This window comes from Martes martes (genome assembly GCF_963455335.1).
Source record: "Martes martes genome assembly, chromosome: 15".
Classification (NCBI taxonomy): domain Eukaryota; kingdom Metazoa; phylum Chordata; class Mammalia; order Carnivora; family Mustelidae; genus Martes; species Martes martes.
In genome coordinates this window covers 3,380,110-3,403,358 of record NC_137903.1, presented here as the reverse complement: position 1 = coordinate 3,403,358, position 23,249 = coordinate 3,380,110, and the positions used below count along the sequence as shown (strand labels likewise).

The 23,249-nt window shown below is 42.1% G+C and overlaps 1 protein-coding gene across 2 annotated transcripts; it reads right to left on the bottom strand.

Annotated features, from left to right (window-relative positions):
• Nucleotides 1-14,612: 14,612 nt before the first annotated feature.
• Nucleotides 14,613-17,690, bottom strand: LOC308356353 (T-cell surface glycoprotein CD1a-like). Of its 2 annotated transcripts, XM_080825267.1 has the most exons (6): nucleotides 17,641-17,690; nucleotides 16,768-17,054; nucleotides 15,817-16,093; nucleotides 15,339-15,617; nucleotides 14,926-15,016; nucleotides 14,613-14,778 (listed from the first exon to the last, which is right to left on the bottom strand). In XM_080825267.1, the coding sequence occupies exons 3-6, from the start codon at nucleotides 15,983-15,985 to the stop codon at nucleotides 14,748-14,750; spliced, it is 570 nt and encodes a 189-aa protein (XP_080681393.1). In that variant the 5' UTR covers nucleotides 15,986-16,093; nucleotides 16,768-17,054; nucleotides 17,641-17,690; the 3' UTR covers nucleotides 14,613-14,747. The 2 variants fall into 2 exon arrangements, with proteins under 2 accessions (XP_080681393.1, XP_080681394.1); XM_080825268.1 differs by lacking the exons at nucleotides 16,768-17,054; nucleotides 17,641-17,690 and having other exon boundaries at nucleotides 15,817-16,219.
• Nucleotides 17,691-23,249: the final 5,559 nt, after the last annotated feature.

Genomic DNA, 23,249 nt, shown 5'->3' with positions numbered 1-23,249 from the left:
TAATTGCTGGATCATAGGGTAGCTCTATTTTTAACTTTTTGAGGAACCTCCACACTGTTTTCCAAAGTGACTGTACCAACTTGTATTTCCACCAACAGTGTAAGAGGGTTTCCCTTTCTCCACAACCTCTTCAATATTTGTTGTTTCCTGCCTTGTTAATTTTTACCATTCTAACTAGGGTAAGATGATATCTCATTGTGGTTTTTGTTTGAATTTCGCTGATCGCTAAAGATGTTGAACATTTTTTCATGTGTCTGTTAGCCATTCACATGTCTTTTTTGGACAAGCATCTGTTCATATCTTCTGTCCATTTTTTGACTTGATTATTTGTTTTTTTGGGTGTTGAGTTTGAGTTCTTTATAGATCTTGTATACCAGCCCTTTATCTGTAATGTCATTTGCAAATGTCTTCTCCCATTTTGTGTTCCTCATTGTTTTCTTGACTGTTTCATTTGCTCTGAAGAAGCTTTTTAATCTTGATGAAGTCCCAAAAGTTCTCTTTTGCTTTTGTTTCCCTTGCCTCTGGAGATGTGTCTTTTTTGGTCTTTTTTATTTCTTTTCAGTGTTCCAGAATTCATTGTTTATGCACCACACCCAGTGCTCCATGCAATACATGCCCTCCATAATACCCACCATCAGCCTCACCCAACTCCCCACTCCCATCCCCTCCGAAACCCTCAGTTTGTTTCTCAGAGCCCACAGTCTCTCATGGCTCATCTCCGCCTCCAATTTCCCCCATCTCATTTCTCCTCTCCATCTCCCCATGTCCTCTGTGTTATTCCTTATGCTGCATAAACAAGCAAAACCATATGACATTTGACTCTCTCTGCTTGACTTATTTCACTCAGCATAATCTCTTCCAGTTCCATCCATGTTGATACAAAAGTTGGGTATTCGTCCTTTCTGATGGAGGCATCATACTCCATAGTATATATGGACCACGTCTTCCTTATCCATTCGTCCATGGAAGGGCATCTTGGTTCTTTCCACAGTTTGGCAACCGTGGCCATTGCAGCTATGAACATTTGGGTACAGATGGCCCTTCTTTCCACTACATCTGTATCTTTGGGGTAAATACCCAATAGCGCAATTGCAGAGTCATAGGGAAGTTCTATTTTTTGCGATTGCAGAGTCATAGGGAAGTTCTATTTTTAATTTCTTAAGGAATCTCCACACTGTTTTCCAAAGTAGCTGCAACAACTTACATTCCCACCAACAGTGTAAGAGCATTCCCACTTCTCCACATCCTCTCCAACACTTGCACATTCTTAAAAACTGGAGTAAATTTGATCCCTAAGTTCTGTGAATACAACTTCTCATCTTTTTATGTAATGATTCCAGACCTCAGTATAAACTCCAAGATCAAGAGAAAAGGCCCCTCCATGGAACTCTTATAATACTATTTTCCAGCTTGACACTTTTGCCAGAACTCCTCCAAATGATTGGAGGTCTCATATGTGCAAACATTCATGGCAGTGTCCCAAAACCCTGGCTTCTGCAAAAACTGTAGAATGTGTCTTCCTCAGTTTCATGGTGCATCTGACCTTGTGGACATGTTAGATGACCCCTCCTTTTGGCATCCCATTGGCTTACCCTCCCTCTGACAACCCAGAGACTCCCCTGGATCCTACAAATGCCTTAGGTGTCCACTGCCTCCACAATGCCACCTCCTTACCAAAGTCCCTTCTCCCCATTCAGTATCCAATCTGGACTATAAGCCTAAGGACCTGACTTCTGTTTCTCCACAAAATGCCATGACCCTGTGAGGTAGCAAATGAGGATGCCGGGACAATTAGGGTCCCTGTTCCCTTTACAATGTCTGATCTGTCTCAGATAGAAAGAAAACTTGGCTCCTTTAGCCAAGACCCTTTCCACTTCGCTAAAGAATTCAAAAGTCTCACAATTATTTTTTATCTCACTAGGCATGGAATTCATATGTTTACCATGTGCTGCATCCATGAGGAAAAAACCTGTATCTGATCTTTGTCTCAGAACTAGACTGATGAGATCCACACCCATACCCATGACTATGCTCTGGTGGAGGTACAGGGAATTCCAAATGCCAACGCTAGATGGAATTATCAAGGAGACCCTGATAGAATTAAGCAGGACTACAGGATAACCTGACTAAATGAGGGTATGCAAAAAGCAGCCATAAAATCTTTAAATTATGTAATACTTGAAGAAATAACCCACAGCCAAAATGAAAATCCCATGTAATTTCATTCTTAGCAAAGGCCATGAGAAAGCACACCAGCCTAGATCCTGAGGGCCCAGAGATCATGGCAATAAAAGCACTATATTTTTATCAGCCAGACCTCCCTTGATATCACACAAAAGCCTAAGGAGCTGTATCAGGGACCACAACCCACGTTGTCGCACTTCTGGATATGGACTTCAAGATCCTCAGTAACTGAGAGGTAGCCCTGAGTGCTAAAAGAGAGCAGAGAGACAATAGGCAGGCCCAATATATGGCTCCCTGCCCTCCTCTGGGTCCATCCAGGGGCAAAAGCCCTTACAGTTACAAGCCACTAAGCTTCTCTATGACCTAGGAACATCTCAAGCTTGGTTCTATTGTTGCCAATCAGGGCATCTGGCCTAGGAGTGTCAAATGTGTCCTCCATCAGGGCCTTGTCTGGCATGGAAACAATCAGAGCACTGTAAATGGGACTGCCTCTCCTTCCCACGTGTGGGAGTGGCATCCCAGACCTCAAAGCCCAAGCCAGTGCTGTCCCAGTTAATTGATAGCCTCAGGCCAAGGACCCTCCAGGCAACCTGCAGCTGCCTTTAGGTCTGCACTTCAATTATGAGGAGCCCAACAGAGCAGGGGAAGATGATTTCCTCTCCTTTAACTGAGGGGGCCCAGAGGCTGTACATGTTCTCATAGCAGAGCCTCGGGTAACCCTGGATATGGCAGGAGACAAATTGAATACCTAATAGTTATGGGAGTCATTTTTCCACCCTGATAAAATACTCAGAAATCCTCTTTCAATCTAGACTCTACTCATTGGCATAGACAGGCACCCAAAGATGGGAAATTTCACTTCCTTTTTATTTATTTATTTATTTATTTATTTATTTATTTATTTATTTTGTAGGGGGGTGAGAAGGGTAACAATACCTTTACTCATTCCTTCCCTGTTTTACCCAGTTGCTCCATTCCATTTCTGGGAAGGACATGATGACAAAAGTACAACTAATCTTTGCCTTTCTGAGATTGACTGCCCTCTGCTCCTTCAAACAGCAAGGTCTCTATTTTTCTTTTCTTTTCATTTTTTTTTTACTTTAACCTTATTTATTTATTTTTATTGTGTTATGTTAGTCACCATACAGTACATAATTAGTTTTTGATGTAGTGTTCTATGATTCATTGTTTGTGTATAACACCCAGTGTTCCATGTACTCCGTGCCCTTCTTGATACCCATGGCCAGGCTCACACATCCCCCCAACCCCCTCCTTTCTAAAACTCTCTATTTTTTTTTTTTTTTTACCAGAGTCCATAGTCTCTCATGGTTTATCTCCACTCCAATATCTCCTCCTTCATTTTTCCCTTCTCCTAATGTCCTCCATGCTATTCCTTATATTCCACAAATAAGTGAAGTCATATGATAATTGACTTTCTCTATTTGACTTATTTCACTCAGCATAAGCCCCTCCACTCCCATCCAAGCTAATGCAAAAGTAGGGTATTCATCCTTTCTTATGGTTGAATAATATTCCATTATGCATATGGACCCCATTTTCTTTATCCATTTTTTTATTGAAAGGCATCTTGACTCTTTCCACATTTTGACTATTGTGGACATTGCTGCTACAAACATTGGGGTGCATATGGTCCTTCTTTTCACTATATCTGTATCTTTGTAGCAGATATAAATGTAGGACAATTGCTGGGTCACAGGGTAACTCTATTTTTAATTTTTTGAGGAACCTCCACACTGTTTTCCAAAGTAGCTCCACCAATTTGCATTCCCACCAACAGTGTAAGAGGGTTCCCCTTTCTCCACAACTTCTCCAACATTTGTTAGAATGGCAAGAATCGACAAAGTCTCTATTTTTCAATAGATGCCCCTCAGGTATGGGATACCCTCATTCTGGGGTATTTCCTATCAACAATTACTGTAAGGATACAACTTAAATATACATCTTCATTTCTTCCCCAGAAAATGCCAGTACCTTTACATCTGGAAGCCAGACAGGGATTATAGCCATTCATACAAAAAGTCTTGGTGACAGGACTTTTGCAGTCCTGCAATCTGCTTTGAAATACCCCCATCTTGCCAATAAAAAGTCCAATGGCTCATAGAGAATGGTACAGGACCTAGGAGCTATCAATGAGGCTATCATTCCTATTCATCCAATTACTAACCATTATACCCTCCTAGGACAGGTCACCTAGGACAGGTCACCTCAGACATTGTGTTGGATCTAAAAGATGAGGATATTTTGTCCTGCTTTGTTGAAAATCAGTCCCTTCAACAAATGGTGTTGGGGAAATTGGATGGCCATATGCAGGAGAATGAAACTGGACCACTTACTTACACCATACACAAATAAAACCCAAAATGCATGAAAGACCTAAATGTGAGACAGGAATCCATCAAAATCCTGGAGGAAAACACAGGAAGCAACCTCTTTGACTTTGGCCACAGCAACTTCTTTCTAGACACATCTCCAAAAGCAAGGAAAACAAAAGAAAAAATGAACTATTGGGACTTCATCAAGATAAAAAGCTTTTGCACAGCAATAGAAACAGTCAAAAAAACTGAAAGGCAACCTACAGATTGGGAGAGATCTTTGCAAATATCTTAGCAGATAAAGGGCCAATATCCAAAATCTATAAGGAATTTATCAAACTAAATACCCCCCAAAAAATAATTCACAAGAAATGGGTGGAAAACATGAACAGACATTTCTCCAAAGAAGACATATGAAGGCCCAACAGAAACATGAAAACATGCTCAACATCACTCAGCATCAGTGAAAAATCAAAACCACAATGAGATACCACCTCACACCAGTAACTTAACAAGTCAGGAATCAACAAATGTTGTTGAGGATTTGGAGAAAGGGGAACCGTTTTACACTGTTGATGAGAATGCAAATTGGTATAGCCACTCTGGGAAACAATATGGAGGTTCCTCAAAAAAGTTAAAAATAGAGCTATCCTATGACCCAGCAATTGCACTACTAGGTATTTATCCACAGGATACAAACATAGTGATTCAAAGGAATACATGCACCACAATGTTCACAGCAGCAATGTCCACAATAGCCAAAACACAGAAAGAGCCCAGATGTCCATTAACAGAAGACAGAAGAATGGATAAGAAAGAAGCGAGATTATATATGTATGAGTGTGTATGTGTGTGTGTGTTTGTGTGTGTGTGTATCCAATATACAATGGTATATCAGTGGTATATATACACAATGGAATATTACTCAGCCATCAAAAAGAATGAAATCTTGCTTTTTGCAATGATGTGAATGGAACTAGAGGGTATTGTGCTAAGTGAAATAAGAGAAAATCAAATACCATATGATTTCACTCAGGTTGGAATTTAAGAAACAAAACAGAGGAACATAAAGGAAGGGAAGGAAAAATAAAATAGGAAATCTTACAGAGGAAGGCAAACTATAAGAGACTCTTAAACATAGGAAACAAACTGAGGGTTGCTGGAAGGGAAGTGCATAGAGGGAATGGGGTAATTGGCTTTGGGGAAGTGGTTTCCTTGTGTAATCCCCTCCACACTTCTCTCTCTCTCTCTCTCTCTCTCTCTCTCTCTCCCCCTGTCTTCAATGAGGCCTCCCTCTCCTCCACATCACTCCTGACCATTTCTCCCTCTAGTCATGTCTTTGCATCTCCTACCCTCCATGATGTGGCCTCTTCTCTGTCTTTAGCTGTGTAGTTTGTTCTTCCAGTCTTCAAATCGATTTCTTGGGTATTCAGAATGATTTGATATTTATCTAGCTGTGTTTGAAAGTCTAAGCAAGCTTGGAATCCACCCACTACTACACCATGTTAACTCCCCCATCTGGACCATATTGTTCATTTTTCTGTCCTTTTCTTTATCTTTCTGGTGGTGAGAATGCTTCAGATGTACCCTCCTGGCAAATTTCATGTACACAATTTCTCTGCCTTCTTGCATGCAGGGTTCATTCTCAAGCATGCTTCTCTGGTGCTGAAAAAGAGATTGTATTTGTTTTCAGGCTTTATACCCCATACCTTTTCACCCAGCACAGGAGAGAGCATTCATTCCTCTGCCATCAGCCCCAAGAGTCAGGCTACAGGTCCGCTCCAGTGGGTTTCTGCAGTTATATAACTGGAATGGTCACAGGCAAAACTGTGTTTCTCCTCAGGGGCTCAGGGACATCAGAAAAGATCCAGAGGATTGTCAATTCCCTTGGCCAGGTGACAAGACTTTTAACAGAAAAGCATCTAACATCTTAACTACTACAAACATGTCAGGAAGTAAAAGATGAAAAACTTATAAATGTTGCATAAATGTAACACAGATTTTTATTGAAGACACATTTCATGCAGGTGAGACAACTATCCAAGGATACAAATATTAAGAAGACATGAACTGGGAGGCAAGATGGTGGAGAACCAGGAGGAGGCGCCGTTTCAACCTGTACCCTATAGCTGATTACCTACCAAAGAACTCTGATCACCCATGAAATCAGCCTGAGATTAGAATTATACACATCTGGATCTCTACGGGGGCAGAAGAAACCAGTGGGCAAGTAAAGTGGAGTGGGAACGTCAGACTGATATCGGAAGATAAACAAAAGGGGGAGGGAGCCACCAGAAAGTAATTGGAAAGTAATACCCCAATATGAGAGTGCCCTGCAACTGGGAACCAGCATTAACTTGGAGTCTGGTCGAAAGCACTCAAAAAGATCAAAGGATCGTGGGGGGAAATTGTGGGAATCGGGGCAGTTAGGGACAAGGGCTTAAGTCCCCAGACCAAGGACAGCCACCCCTGGTACTGAGCCAGAGAGAGTGCAGCAAAGAAACCAGGTCTTGGTCCCTGAGCCGTGCACACATTTGAGAGCACGTGGGATGCGGCTCCTGTGAGGGGCTGAGAACCTCGCCAACCAGCAGAACCACAGCCTTTTTGCACTCCCCACGCATGCACCGCGCCATGCTACCAGAATCTGAGCCATGCTCCACACCCTCCCCTGAGAGAGGTGTGTGCAGGCACCAGCCCGGTGCTCTCGGTCCTGGAAAGTCTTGAGTACTCCCAGCCCAGGCCAGCGGAAAAATCTCAGTGTGCACTCACTGCTTGGAACCTCTCTGGCAGTCTGGAGCTGCCCAGACAGCCACCGCTGTTGTGGTTTGGGGTACAAGCAGGAGTTCCTGCGCCCCAGGGACCGCGACTGGGAACATGCTCTGCCAGCGGCCAAGGGGAAATTTATGTGCTCCGGAGCACCCAGAGGGGAACAGACTGAGGCTTCTCTCTGAGAGGGAGGTCTGGGTGCAGTTTGATTTCCTCTAAACCTCTAAAAACCACCAAAAGCTGTCAAGGTGAGAGAAAACAAAAGAACAAACAAACAAAAAGCCTCCAGAGAACAAAAGCCTGAAAAACCGGTTTCCTCAGAGCCCACCCCCTTGAGGGGGGCAGGAGGACTTAACTCAGGAAACACTGCCTGAAAAGCCACATGGCAGGCCCCTCCCCCGGAAAGCCAATAGGGGGGTGGGAGACAAGAGAAAAACCACCACTACTTCATAGATACAACTTTTAATTTTAATTCATTCCCACTATTCTCGTTCATTTTTTTGTAGATAATTTTTTAACCTATTTACCATCACAGTGAGATGTCCAGTACATCAAATTCCATAATAACCTTTTAACCTGAAAGTTTTGATACATATACCCATGTTTCTCTTTTGCTTTTCTATTAGTTTAATTTTTTTAATTTCATTTTAGTTTAATTTAGTTTATTCTTTTTTTTATTTTTATTTTTTGATATTCATATAGAGTTAAACTTCAAGGTAGTCCCCTTTCCCAAATCAATGCTACCCCAAAGGTAAACCAATTTTTTTTAAAGATTTTATTTATTTTTTCAACAGAGAGAGCACAGGTAGGCAGAGAGGCAGACAGAGAGAGAGAGGAGGAAGCAGGCTCCCCGCCAAGGAGAGAGCCCGATGCGGGGCTTGATCCTAGGACCTTGGGATCATGACCTGAGCTGAAGGCAGAGGCTTTAACCCTCTGAGCCACCCAGGGGCCCCGGTAAACCAATTTTTAATCCCCCTTTATCTTAGGAAAGTTGAGTCCCTTAACAAAGATATCAAGATACATCCATGAAGAATCAAAATAACCTTCCTCCCCCACACTGAGAATTTATAACCACTCTCCCATCTTTTTCTTCTGCCAGTGTTTCTGTGTATTTGTGTTTGTCCTGGCAGTATATAAATCTTATACTTGGGGTTATTTTTGACGAGGTACTCTTTTTTCTCTTGTCTTGCTTTTATATATATATATATTTTTTTCTCTTGTCATCTACATTTGTCAGTCTTTTTGTTTGTTTTTGTTTGTATACTTCATAAATCTTAACTTGGGTCCCATTTGGGCTGGGACTTCTCTTTTATTTTATCTTTCTTTTTTATTCCTGTCTCTCCCTCTCTCTTTTTTTTTTCTTTTTTCTCTTTCTATGTTCTTTCCTTTGGGTGGGGACTTTTGATTGCTCAGAAGCGTTCCAGGGTGCACCTCGACTGCACCACAGTTGATACATCCAGCTACATCCATTCAGCCATCTCTCACCAAAATGACTAGGAGGAGGAATGCCCAACAGAAGAAAAATACAGAGGATAGGCCTTCTGCAACAGAACTAATGGCTACCAACATAGACGATATGTCAGAAAGGGAATTCAAGCTAACAATTATCCAGGCAATAGCTAGGTTGGAGAAAGCCATGGATGACAAAATGGAATTGATTAGGGCAGAACTGAAAGCCACCAGGGATGATGTTCACGATGCTCTCAATGAGTTCCAATCTAATCTAAATTCTCTAAAAGCTAGGGTAACTGAGACGGAAGATAGAATTAACGATCTGGAGGACAAACAGATAGAAAGGATCAGGAGGAAGCCTAGAACAAACAGTTTAGAAGCCACAAAAACAGAATCAGGGAAATAAATGATGCCATGAAATGTTCCAACATCAGAATTATTGAAATCCCAGAAGGGGAGGAGAAAGAAAGAAATCTAGAAGATACAGTGGAACAAGTTCCATGAAAATTTTCCCAATCTCACAAATGGAACCAGCGTTCATGTACTAGAGGCAGAACTGTTCCCCCCCAAGATTATAGATTCTTGAAAGTCCTCGAGACACCTGGTAGTAAGAATGAAGAATTATAATTGTAGGCAGACCCTCTTGAAAGCAGCTAGGACAAAGAAGCTCCTTACTTACAGAGGAAAGCCCATCAGAATAACATCAGACCTGTCCACAGAGACCTGGCAAGCCAGAAAGGGCTGGCAAGATATATTCAGGGCACTAAATGAGAAGAGGATGCAGCCAAGAATATTTTATCCAGCAAGACTGACATTCAAAATGGATGGAGAGATAAAGAGTTTCCAACTGTCAAGGCTTAAAAGAGTATGCGACCACCAAGCTGACACTGCAGGAAACATTAAGGGGGGTTCTATAAAAGAGGAAAAACCTTAAGAATATCATTGAACAGAAATATGGAGACAAACTACAGAAAGAAAGACTTCAAAGGTAACACGATGTTAACAAAAACGTATCTATCAATAATCACTCTCAATGTGAATGGCCTAAATGCACCCATAAAATGACACAGGGTTGCAGATTGGATAAAAGGACAGGACCCATCCATATGCTGTCTACAAGAGACCCATGTTGAACCTAAAGATACACCCAGACTGAAAGTGAAGGGATGGAGAAGCATCTTTCATGCCAATGGGCCTCAAAAGAAGGCCAGGGTAGCGATTCTCATATCAGATAAATTAGATTTTAAACTAAAGACTGTAGTCAGAGATACAGAAGGACACTACACCATTCTTAAAGGGACTATCCACCAAGATGATCTAACAATTGTAAGTGTTTATGCCCCCAATATGGGAGCAGCCAATTGCATAAGAAAATTATTAATCAAGATAAAGAGTCATATTGATATGAATACATTAATAGTAGGAGATCTTAACATGCCTCTCTCAGTAATAGACAGATCATCAAAACAGAAAATCAATAAAGAAACAAGAGCATTGAATGACACATTGGACCAGATGGACCTCATAGATATATACAGAACATTCCACCCTGAAACAACAGAATAATCATTCTTCTCAAGTGCACATGGAACCTTCTCCAGAATAGAACACATACTGGGTCACAAATCAGGGCTCAACTGATAGCAAAAGACTGAGATGATTCCCTGCATATTCTCAGATCACAATGCTTTGAAACTGGAGCTCAATCACAAGGAAAAGTTTGGAAGGAACTCAAACACCTGGAAGCTAAAGACCACCTTGCTTAAGAATGCTTGGATCAACCAGGAGATCAAAGAAGAACTTAAACAATTCATGGAATTCAGCCCAGGAGTAGCAGAATAAGTGAATGAGATTTGCTGATGCATGAGGGCCTTCTCTCACCCCCATGGAAGCCAGGGAAATGTGAGTTAGAGGGACTCTTGGACCCTCATCCCACACATCTGTGATTCCTCCTTAAGAATGAAGGTCTGAGAGTTCCTTCTGGAGAAAGGAAGGGGCCCGGGGGAACTGTGAATGTGGGCAACTTTGCAGAGCAGATGGGGCTAGAGGACAGCTTTAGCCCCTAAGGGAGTCATTCCCCACCCAGCCCCCCCCCCACCCCCAGTCCTGACTCAACACCAATCCAGGGACCCAGAACAGAGGGTGTAGGAAACATCACATGTAGCAATCTGTTGGAACCCAGACAATTCATGGAAACCAATGAGATGAAGATGCTTCGGCCCAAAACCTATGGGATACAGCAAAGGCAATGCTAAGGGGGAAACACAGCCATCCAAGCCTCCCTCAAAAAAAATTGAAAAATCCAGAATATACCGGCTGTCTCTGCACCTTAAAGAACTGAAGAATCAACAACAAATTAAACCAACTCCACACACAAGAAGGGAAATAATCAAGATTAGAGCAAAGATCAATGAGGTAGAAACCAGAGATACAGTAGAATGTATCAATGAAACTAGAAGCTTTTTTTTGAAAGAATTAATAAGATTGATAAACCATTGGCCACACTAATCCAAAAGAAAAGAGAGAAAGCCCAAATTAATAAAATTATGAATGAAAAGGGAGTGATCAGAACTAACACCAAGGAAATAGAAACAATCATCAGAAGTTATTATCAACAGTTATATGCCAATAAGCTAAGCAACCTAGATGAAATGGATGCATTCCTGGAAAACTATAAACTCCCAAAATTGAACCAGGAAGAAATTGGCAACCTGAATAGACCAATATCTAGTAATGAGATTGAAGCAGTGATCAAAAACCTCCCAAAAAACAAGAGCCCAGGAACTGACAGATTCCCTGGGGAATTCTACCAAACTTTCAAAGAAGAAATAACACCTATTCTCCTGAAGCTGTTTCAAAAAAATGAAGCAGAAGGAAAACTTCCAGACTCTTTTTATGAAGCCAGCATTACCCTGATCCCCAAACCAGGCAAAGACCCTACCAAAAAGGAGAATTTCAGACCAATATCCCTGATGAATATGGATGCCAAGATTCTCAACAAGATCCTAGCAAACAAGATCCAACAGCATATTAAAAAGATTATCCACCATGACCAGGGGGGATTCATCCCTTGGTTACAAGGATGGTTCAACTTTCACAAATCAATCAATGTGATAGAACAAATCAATAAGAGAGGAGAGAAGAACCACATGGTCCTCTCAATTGACGCAGAAAAAGCATTTGGCAAAATCCAGCATCCGTTCCTGATTAAAACGCTTCAAAGGATAGGGATAGAGGGAACATTCCTGAACTTCATAAAATCTATCTATGAAAAACCCACAGCAAATATCATCCTCAATGGGAAAAAGCTTGCAGCCTTCCCGTTGAGATCAGGAACACGACAAGGATGCCCACTCTCACCACTCTTGTTCAACATAGTATTAGAAGTCCTAGCAACAGCAATCAGACAACAAAGAGAAATAAAAGGTATCCAAATTGGCAATGAAGAAGTCAAACTCTCTCTCTTTGCAGATGACATGATTCTTTATATGGAAAACCCAAAGGATTCCACCCCCAAACTACCAGAACTCATACAGCAATTCAGTAATGTGGCAGGATACAAAGCCAATGTACAGAAATCAGTGGCTTTCTTATACACTAACAATGAAAATACAGAAAGGGAAATTAGAGAATTGATTCCATTTACTATAGCACCAAGAACCATAAGATACCTGGGAATAAACCTAACCAAAGAGGTAAAGGATCTGTACTCGAGGAACTACAGAACACTCATGAAAGAAATTGAAGAAGACACGAAAAGATGGAAGACCATTCCATGCTCTTGGATCGGAAGAATAAACATTATTAAAATGTCTATACTGCCTAGAGCAATCTATACTTTTATGCCATTCCCATCAAAATTCCACCGGTATTTTTCAAAGAGCTGGAGCAAATAATTCTAAAATTTGTATGGAATCAGAAGAGACCCTGAATTGCTAAGGAAATGTTGAAAAACAAAAATAAAACTGGCGGCATCCCGTTACCTGATTTCAAGCTTTACTACAAAGTTGTGATCGCCAAGACAGCATGGTACTGGCATAAAAACAGACACATAGACCAGTGGAACAGAATAGAAAACCCAGATATGGACCCTCAACTCTATGGTCAAATAATCTTCGACAAAGCAGGAAAAAATACACAGTGGAAAAAAGACAGTCTCTTCAATAAATGGTGCTGGGAAAACTGGACAGCTATATGTAGAAGAATGAAACTCAGCCATTCTCTTACACCGTACACAAAGATAAACTCGAAATGGATAAAAGACCTCAACGTGAGACAGGAATCCATCAGAATCCTAGAGGAGAACATAGGTAATAACCTCTTCGATATCAACCACAGCAACTTCTTTCAAGATATGTCTCCAAAGGCAAAGGAAACAAAAGCGAAAATGAACTTTTGGGACTTCATCAAGATCAAATCTTCTGCACAGCAAAGGAAACAGTCAACAAAACAAAGAGGCAACCCACAGAATGGGAGAAGATATTCACAAATGACAGCACAGACAAAAGGTTGATATCCAGGATCTATAAAGAACTTCTTAAACTCAACACACACAAAACAAATAACCATGTCAAAAATGGGCAGAAGACATGAACAGACAGTTCTCCAATGAAGACATACAAATGGCTTTCAGACACGTGAAAATATGTTCATCATCACTAGCCATCAGGGAAATTCAAATTAAAACCACATTGAGATACCACCTTACACCAGTCAGAATGGCCAAAATTAGCAAGACAGGCAACAACGTGTGTTGGAGAGGATGTGGAGAAAGGGGAACCCTCTTACACTGTTGGTGGGAATGCAAGTTGGTGCAGCCACTTTGGAAAACAGTGTGGAGATTCCTTTAGAATTAAAAATAGAGCTTCCCTATGACCCTGCAATTTCACTACTGGGTATTTACCCCAAAGATACAGATGTAGTGAAAAGAACGGCCATCTGTACCCCAGTGTTTATAGCAGCAATGGCCACAGTCACCAAACTGTGGAAAGAACCAAGATGCCCTTCAATGGACGAATGGATAAGGAAGATGTGTTCCATATACACTATGGAGTATTATGCCCCCATCAAAAAGGATGAATACCCAACTTTTGTAGCAACACGGACGGGATTGGAAGAGATTATGCTGAATGAAATAAGTCAAGCAGAGAGAGTCAATTACCATATGGTTTCACTTATTTGTGGAGCATAGCAAATAACATGGAGGACATGGGGAGCTGGAGAGGAGAAGGGAGTTGAGGGAAATTGGAAGGGTAGATGACCCATGAGAGACTGTGGACTCTGAAAAACAATCTGAGGGTTTTGAAGGGGCAGGGGGGTGGGAAGGTGGGGGGAGCTAGGTGGTGGGTATTATGGAGGGTACGTATTGCATGGAGCACTGGGTGTGGTGCATAAACAATGAATTCTGTTACACTGAAAGAAATAAATTTAAAAAAAAAAGAAGAAGAAGAAGACATGAACTTTGTTCTCAAGAATCCTAAGAATTAAAAGAGAAAAGGGACTTAACTGGGGGTAAAAAGAGGTGGGAAATGGGACATTGATTTTATGAAAGTTCAGGAAGAGGTAGTGGAAATTCTCAACAGGCAGAGACTACTTCTACTTGTGAATCAGGGAGGGCTCTCTGGAGGAAGTGACATCTCATGCTTGTTCACCCATGCAGGTGTTGGAACTTCCTTCCATTCAGAGATAAATTTGAAATTTAGGTTCCAGACCACAAACTGAGGGTTTTGAAGGGGAGAAGGGTGGGGAGTTGAGTGAGCCTGGTGGTGGGTATTAAGGAGGGCATGTATTGCATGGAGGGCTGGGTGTGGTGCATAAACAATTAATCTTGGAACACTGAAAAAATAAAATTAAATTTTAAAAAAGGACAACAAAAATGCTAAATTATACTTAGTTTATATTGTTATCTGATCATTAAGCAGAAATGAAAGACAAAGTTTCACACAGACAGTTACAAGGACATCCCCACTGAGCTGGGTTTATGTAAGTACTGGAGCCTTGGCTGCGGGGATTTCACTCCAAGGGGTGACACTGCACTGTTTTCCTGAGAGAAACAGAGGAGGAAATCACTCTGTAACCAGTGGACATGAGGACTACAGGGAGGAAGGTCACTGGGGCAGGAGGGCTGAGGACAAACTGAAAGGTGGGGACACACATGGGAAAGAGCAGGAAGGTGACTCCAGAGACTTACCAGTGCTTCCAGAGCCACAGAGCCAGACCTGCCAGAAGCACCAAGGATGCTGTCACTGCCAGGAAGACCAAGCCCATGGAGTGGGGCTGCTCTGTGGGTTTGGTGCACAGAGGGTGTCACTTCCCTGGTTGAAATGCACCTCCCTGGGTCCTCTTTGCTCCAGCCACCCTCTGCCTCACCAACAGTCCTCCCTCCTCTCTTCTCCCTTTCCTCCTGAGAGATGGACCCTTTGCCAACCTGCTACACTCTCCTACATCTAAGGACATTCACCCTCAACTATTCCATTTCTTGGATTAGTGGGTATTTTAGTCCTTTGTGGTCTGGAGTCCCTAGAATCCCATTTTTCATCTGACTCCCCTGCTCTCCCCTAATATACCCACACCCTTTTACAGCCAGGTCCAGCTCTTTCTTACCCCAGTAGAGGATGATGTCCTGGCCTCCTAGACTGCTGTGTCTCACCCGGCAGTACAGACCAGCCACCTCCCTGGATTTCACATCCAAGGACATCTGAAGATACCATGTCCCATCAGCATGGGGCAGAACATCACTTCCCTGGGCGCCCTGCTGCTCCTGCTCACCCCGCATCCATATCACCCACACAGGCTTTGGGTAGAACCCAGAGACATGGCACACCAGCAGGAGATGGCCAGGACCTGGACTGGGGCCAGTGGACAGCCAGGCCTCTGGTCTCACTGCAGACACAGGACAGATAATCACAGACTGAGAGGGTAAAGCTTCACATCACTTTAGACTGACACATCTTTCTACCTCTAGAAATCTGTCACCACCATCCCCTCTCCTCCACATCTCCATCTTATCCTGAATTTAAAGGAAACATTGCAAATATATGATTGCAGAATAGAGACTTGTGGAAGGAGGAAAAGGACTGACCTTGTCGCTGGAGATATGCTTTCCCTGCATCAAGAAGTCCCAAGAAGAAACAGGGGAGGATGTCGTTGATGTGAACATGTACTATTTTATTAACCACATGGTACTGATTGAATAGTTTGCACATCTCTTGAGCCCTACTTCCTCCCTCTGGAGATGGCTGCCATGTCATGTTCTGGAAGTTCACAAGATCCAATCTTTGATAAGCAATCCTCAGGTCGCACTCTAACTTTCCCAAAATTCAGCTCACAGCCTTTGACTACCTGTACCTGAAAGGGATCTAGGAAAAGAAATGTGAGTTATGAGACAGAGGGAGTGAAAGATGAAATGAGATGAGTGGAAGCCAAGGATGGTAGAAGCAGAGGGAGATTGGAGGGAATGAGTAGACTTTGGCTTGAGGGGAGGCTTAGACAAAGGGGAAGTGGTGGTCACTGCAGGCAGAGGAAGAGGTGAATGATTGAGGAGGGAATAAATGTTGGAGGAAAGACATAAAGGTTGTGGGCAGAGAATAAGGAAGGGCTCAGTGGAAGAGCTGGTGTAGAAACAATCTAGGGTGAAGGGAGAGCATTGGGTACAGGGAACCATAGAAAGACATCGCTGCTGGAATCGAATGGGGAGAAAAGTACAGTTCAAGGAGTCAGTCACAGAGTAAGGGAGCGGAGGCTACCTGGTTGGAGGCCAGGAAAGGGGTGATCATGTGAGACACTAGCGGGAAACAGGAAAGCACAGCCTGTGGCCACTGAGACGAGTGGGAAGTAGCAGAGGATGTGAAGCATTTCGAGAATCAGGGTCTAGCTTCTACCTCTGGCCAAAGTGGGTGCAATTCAGTTTTATGATGGGGAGATGTGAGTTTTGGAAACCAGTGGAATTTCTTTCCCAGAGGAAGGAGGAACACAAGGTTACCTACCACACTTGCCACTTCCATCCCACCTGCCCATAGGAACTTGAACTCACATTCAAGCTGCCATTGGCTGACATGGTTATGAAATATAGGAGGAAATCCAGTGGAGAATATATGCAAGGACCTTTCCTGTTCCTTGAGCTCCTTGTTGCTGAAGTTGCCCTTGGACCAAGGCTGCAGGAAAATGAAAGCACCGGTTTTGCTGTTCCAGCCATGAGTCTGCAGTTCATCCAGCCAAGCTGAGCCTTGATTTTGTGTCCAGGAATGGTTGTAAAAGGATGAGGTCATGATCATTCAGATAGAGATTGGCAACTGCAAGTCTGTGAAAAGAACAGATAGACTGAAAGAGGAGGGCATTGGGAAGGAGACAGAATGGAGAAGAAAGTGTCAGGGTGGGGAACCAAAATCTGGAGGACAGAGTAGCCATAGCTATCTCAGGAGACATGTGCTGCCCCAGAGCCCTGAGCTTCACACGGATCCTTCAGAAGGAGCACAGAGCCCTGCAGTCAGGGAAGCTCAGGTAGGAACCAGGCTGGCACTGTCCCTCCCCAGGTGTGTGCTGGGGAACCCACATCACTAGTGCACATACAGAGAGACACAAGTACACACATGTACACACACATCACAAGAGCAACGATGCACATGAGCACAAATATGCACACACAATCCTACAAACTAACAGAAATTTACACACTCTAACAAGCAAATATACACATACATATGTACACAAGTACACAAAAACAGAGACACACACATACATACACATGTACAAACTCATACACATATTAAAACAGACACATACATATAGACAAGCACATGTACACACATGATATACACAGACTTGCACACACAGAGATGCACACAAGGCACCTACACATACACACACACACACACACACACACACACACACACACACACACACTCACATGTGTACCCACTAGGCAGGGCCACAGTTCTCACCATCTTCACTGCCACCACCTGGGAGGGGAACCACCAGCAGCACAAGTTGCAGGAACAGCATCGTATTTGCAGATGTTCTTTCTCTTACAAAGTCAGTCTTTGATGGTCGTTCTAACAAATCTACCCCACACACAGCACCGCTCTTCTGACTTCCTTCTCCACACACCAGCCTTCCTCTGTGACAATACTAATGTGCTCCTCCCCCAACCCTGGACAGCTACACAGACTCTCACTTCCCCTCCTGGTCTGACCCTCCTCTCTGGCTTCCAGCTTCTCCCTGTCACCAGCTTCCATCCTGCGGCCCATCCCCTAATTCAGCTGCTTCAGAACCAGTCCTGTGCAGCATGGAGAAGTCACCCCCCACTCTCGTGCCTTTCCTTCTCACCCAGACAGTAACCCATGAGAACACATGGCTCCCAACACTCAGCTCTGGTCCCTGCTGTCACTCTATCTCTACTGCCCTTGTGACCGCCCCCTCATTTATTTCCTTCTGCATCTCACTCCCACCCCTGCTCATTCACATCTCTGACTTCTCACTGTTTGTGTTAAAAAACAAAGTCAACTGGGTATATTTGAAGATTCAACTGGTTTTATTAAGTGCTTCAAGAATGGGGCAGCATCCTGTCTAACCAGAAGAGGGGAGCTCCTCGAAGTGGTAAAAATGGGGGATTTTTACAGGAAGGATACTGTTAGCAAAAGAAAAAAAAAGTCATATTTCATGGAAGGTCATCTTCCTTAATTGGGAGAGCAGGGAGTCTTACCTTGCAGATGACATCCCCTCCTTGGGGGATGGAGCGGCCCGTGTGAAAGAGCACCTCATTGCTGCAGACCAGAGAATTCTTAACTGACAGGGTGAACATTTCGAGGGGGAGAGGGAGTGAAAACTGCAGCTAGGTTAAGGATAAAGCAAGGTTTAGGGACTTAGCCTAGTCCTAGGCACCATTTTGAGCCCATGGGTTTCTTTTTTAACAGTTGCTCTATTCGCTTGCCCAGATTCCCCCATGACTGTCTGTGTAACAGTACCAGCAACCACCAGTCTGCCATTATTCGTAGGGGAGGAACCAGCAGCCATCACAGAGACCACAGGACACTGAAACATCGGAGGAATACCCCCTCAGTCTGACTTGAATTAATATGTATTCACTCACCAAACAGTCACTTAGCCCCTGCCTAGATCCAAGCACCATGCTACCCTCATGAAAATACAGTGTTCACAGTGCAATCACTTTATGCAAGGAGTTTTTAGTCTACTTGGGAAGAAAAACACATAAACCAAAAATATATATTTTGGTATGCTGAGTTAGTTTTTCTTTGGTTATTTTTTTTTTAATTCCACTATAGTTAACATCGTGTTATATTAGTTTCTGGTGTACCATATAGTGATTGAGCAATTCCATACATTATCAGTGTTCATGAATGTACTATAATGCTAATCCCCTTCATCTATTTCCTCCATCCTCCACCCACCTCTGCTCTGGGAACCAGCAGTGTGTTCCCTGTGACTAAGAGTGTATTTTTTCCTCTATCACTTTTTCCTTTGTTCTTTTGTTTTGTTTCATAAATTCCACATATGAATGAGACCATATGGTATTTGTCTCTCTCTGATTGACTTATATCACTTACCATCATGCTCTCTAGCTCTATCCAGGTTGTTGCAAATGGAGAGACCAGTTATTTTTGTGTCTTAGTAATATTCCTTTGTGTGTACATGCCACAACTTTTCTCTTCGTTTTAGTGTTTTCACATTCTTAGGGTAAATACCTAATAATACAAAAAAAAATTTTTTTCAGTAGTAAATTATTTGATCATATAGTAATTCTGTTTTTAGTTCTTTGAAGAACTTCCATATAGTGTTTTCCACAGTTGTTGGCCAATTTACATTCCTACCAACAGTGTGCACATGTTCTTTTTTCTTGACATCTTCCACAATATTTGCTTCTTGTGGTTTTTTTTCTTTTTTATAAATTAACCGATGTGATAGTTGTGAGGTGATATTTCATTGTGGTTTTGATTTATATTTCCCTGTTGATGAGTGATGTTGAGAATCTTTTCAACTGTGTGTTGGACCTCTGAATGTCTTTTTTAGAGAAATGTCTATTCATGTCTTCTGTCCATTTTTTAGTGGGATTATGTCCTTCCTTAGGTGTTGAGTTGTACATGTTCCTTATATATTTTGCATGCTAACCATTCACCACATATGCCATTAACAAATATCTACTTACATTCAGTTGATTGTCTTTTTGTTTTGTTGATTATTTCCTTTACTTTGCAGAAGCTTTTTATTTTGATGTAGTCCCAACAGGTTTTTTTTTTTTTTTTTTTTTTTTCTGTTTTATTTTGTTCTTGTTCCTTTGCTTTTGTTTCCCTTGCTGAGGAGACATATCTGGAAAGATGTTGCTATGGCTGATGTCAAGACCTTACTGCCTCTACTCTCTCCTAGGAATTTTATGATTTCAGGACTCAAATTTAAGTCCTTAATCCACTTTGAGTTTATTTTTTCTATAATGTGAGAAAGTAGTCCAGTTTTTTTTTTCTTTTGCATGTAGCTGTCTAATTTTCCCAACATGATTTTTTTGCTTTGTTTTTGCCTTTGCCTTTTTATTATTATTTTCATTATGTTATGTTAGTCACCATACAATATGTCATTAGTTTTTGACGTAGTGTTCCAAGATTCATTATTTATATATAACATCCTGTACTAAATGTAATATGTGCCCTCCTTAATACACATCATCAGGCTTACCTATCCCCCCACTTCCCTCCCTTCTAAAACCCTCAGTTTGTTTCCTGGAGCCCACAGTGTCTCATGGTTCCTCTCCCCCTCCGAATTCCCTCCCCTTTCACTTTTCCTCTCCTTCTCTAATGTCCTCCATGTTATTCCTTATGTTCCACAAGTAAGTGAGACCATATGATAACTGACTTTCTCTGCTTGACTTATTTCACTCAACATAATCTCCTCTCATTCCATCCATGTTGATATGAAAGTTGGGTGTTCATCCTTTCTGATGGCTGAGTAGTATTCCATTGTGTATATGGACCCCATCTTCTTTAGCCACTCATCTGTTGAAGGGCATCTCAGCTCTTTCCACGGTTTGGCTATTGTGGACATTGTTGCTATGAACATTGGGGTGGATAAGGCCCTTCTCTTCACTACACCTGTATCTTTGGGGTAAATACCCAGTAGTACAATTGCCAGGTCATAAGATAGCTCTATTTTTAATTTTTTGAGTAACCTCCTCACTGTTTCCCAAGGCGGCTGTACAAATTTGCATTCCCATCAACAGTGTAAGAGAGTTCCCCTTTCTCCACATCCTCTCCAACATTTGTTCTTTCTGTCCATGGCAGTCAAAATTAAGTTAAGTCATAGAGTTTGAAATCATTTTTATTCCTCCCCACCCCCAAGTTTTTGAAACATTGTGTCGTATTTTGCATCCCTTTATTTTGTGATTCCTTGACTGATTTTTATGGATATCCTTATTTTTACTGCTACTCTGCTTCTTTCCTTTGGTCTTTCCTTTCTTTTCCTTTCCACTAAGAGTCCCCTTTAACATAGCTCGTAGTGCTGGGTTATTGTTCGAGAATTCCTTTCACATTAGTTTATCTGGGAGACTCTTTATTTCTCCTATTTGGAATGATAGCCTTGCTGGATAGAGTATTCTTTGCTAGGGTTTTTCCTTTTTGTACTTGAATTTATCATGCCATAATTCTTCTGGTCTGCAAACTTTCTGCTGAAAAATCAGCTGATACTTTTATGGGTTTCCTTTGCATGTAATTTTATTCTTTTTTTTTTTTTTTACTGGTTTTAAAATTTTCCTTCATCGCTAGTTTTTTTAAATTTTTTTTAAATTTTTTCAGTGTTCCAAGATTCATTGTTTATGCACCACACCCAGTGCTCCATGCTATACATGCCCTCCTTAATACCTACCACCAGGCTAACACATCCCTCCACCTTCCTCCCTTCTAAAGCCCTCAGTTTGTTTCTCAGAGTCCACAGTCACTCATGGTTCCTCTCCCCCTCCGATTTACCCCAATTCACTTTTCTTTCCTTCTCCTGATGTCCTCCATGTTATTCCTTATGTTTCACAAGTAAGCGAAACCGTATGATAATTGACTCTCTCTGCTTGACTTATTTCATTCAGCATAATCTCCTCCAGTCCTGTCCATGTTGATACAAAGATTGGGTATTCATTCCTTCCGCACAGCAAAGGGAACAGTCAACAAAACAAAGAGGCAGCCCACTGAATGGGAGAAGATACTTGCAAATGACACTACAGACAAAGGGCTGATATCCAAGATCTATAAAGAACTCCTCAAATTCAACACCCAAAAAAACAGATACTCATCTCTACTTTTTGCCATTTTAATTGATATGTATTGTGCTGTGGACCTCCTTGCATTGATTTTGCTGGGGCCCACTGTGCCTCCTGAATGTTGATTTCTGTTTCCTTCAACTGTTGGGGGAGTTTTCAGCCATTATTTCTTCAAATAAATTTTTTGCACCTTTTTTTCTCCTCTCATTCTGGAACGTATGCTACAGATATTTTTATGCTTGATGATGTTGCTGAATTCCCTAAGTCTAATTTTCTTTTGTATATTTTGTATATTTTTCCCTCCTCTCCTCTTAAACTGGATTGCTTCTCATACCCTGTCTTACAGGCCACTCATCTGTTCCTCTGCTTCCTCTATTTTCCTACTCAGTCCATCTAGTATATTTTTAATTTCAGTTATTTAGTTCTTCAACACTGATTGGTTCTTTATCATTTCTATCTCATTGTTGAGGATCTCACTGGAGTCCTCTACTCTTTTCTCAAGTCTAGAGAGTAACTTTATGACATTTACTTTAAATTCTCTATCAGGCATGTTATACCTCCTTTTCATTTAGCTCTCAGGCTATAATTTTTTCCTGTTCTTTCCTTTGGGACATATTCCTCTGTGTCTTCATTTTGTTTAAGTCTCTGTTCTCTTTCTGTATGTTAGGGAAGTTAGCTATATATCCTGCTCTTGAAAGTCATGTCCTTATGAAGTTCTGTAATGTTCTGCAGTGCAGTGTCCCCTGTTCACCAGAGCCTGACACTTCTGGGTTATCCCCTATGTATGTTGCATATCTGCCTTGGAGGCTGATCCACTTTTTCCTTCAGTCCAGTAATCTGCAATGGCTGTCCTTGCATGTGCAGTTAGGGTATGTTCCCTCTGTTCTTAGTGGGTCATTCAGCAGCCTCCTTGTCTTTAAGTTATGTCATATTAAATGTTTCCCAGAGATGAAGTTGCACTGATCTGCAAGGCCCATTCTCTGTGTTGTCCCCTGGGAAGTTTCACTGGTGAAAGGGCCCTGCATCAGATGTCCACCCCAGCCCACTTCTAGTCTCAGTCAGAATGTACTGCATAGTTACCTTTACCTTTCCCCAGGGCAAGATTCATCTTGCAGTAGAGTGGCCCCTATCAGGAATGCCTGAGCATACAAGGCTTGTGATGTCACTTTGATGGGCTCCTGCTAAGATCCTACTGGAGTGGGAAGAACCTCAGAAGAGCCTGGGGGTGGGTGGTATGGCATTAGCAAAGTTTCCACAGGTTTGCT

Bases quoted from the DNA above. Each gene is read 5' to 3' on its own strand.
- LOC308356353 (XM_080825267.1), bottom strand. From the start codon at position 15,985: ATGACATGGCAGCCATCTCCAGAGGGAGGAAGTAGGGCTCAAGAGATG. The intron at 15,017-15,338 runs GTAAGAAAGAGC...CCAAACCCACAG, and splicing joins GGACATCATCCTCTACTGGG to AGCAGCCCCACTCCATGGGC. The intron at 14,779-14,925 runs GTAAGTCTCTGG...TGTTTCTCTCAG, and splicing joins CTGTGGCTCTGGAAGCACTG to GAAAACAGTGCAGTGTCACC.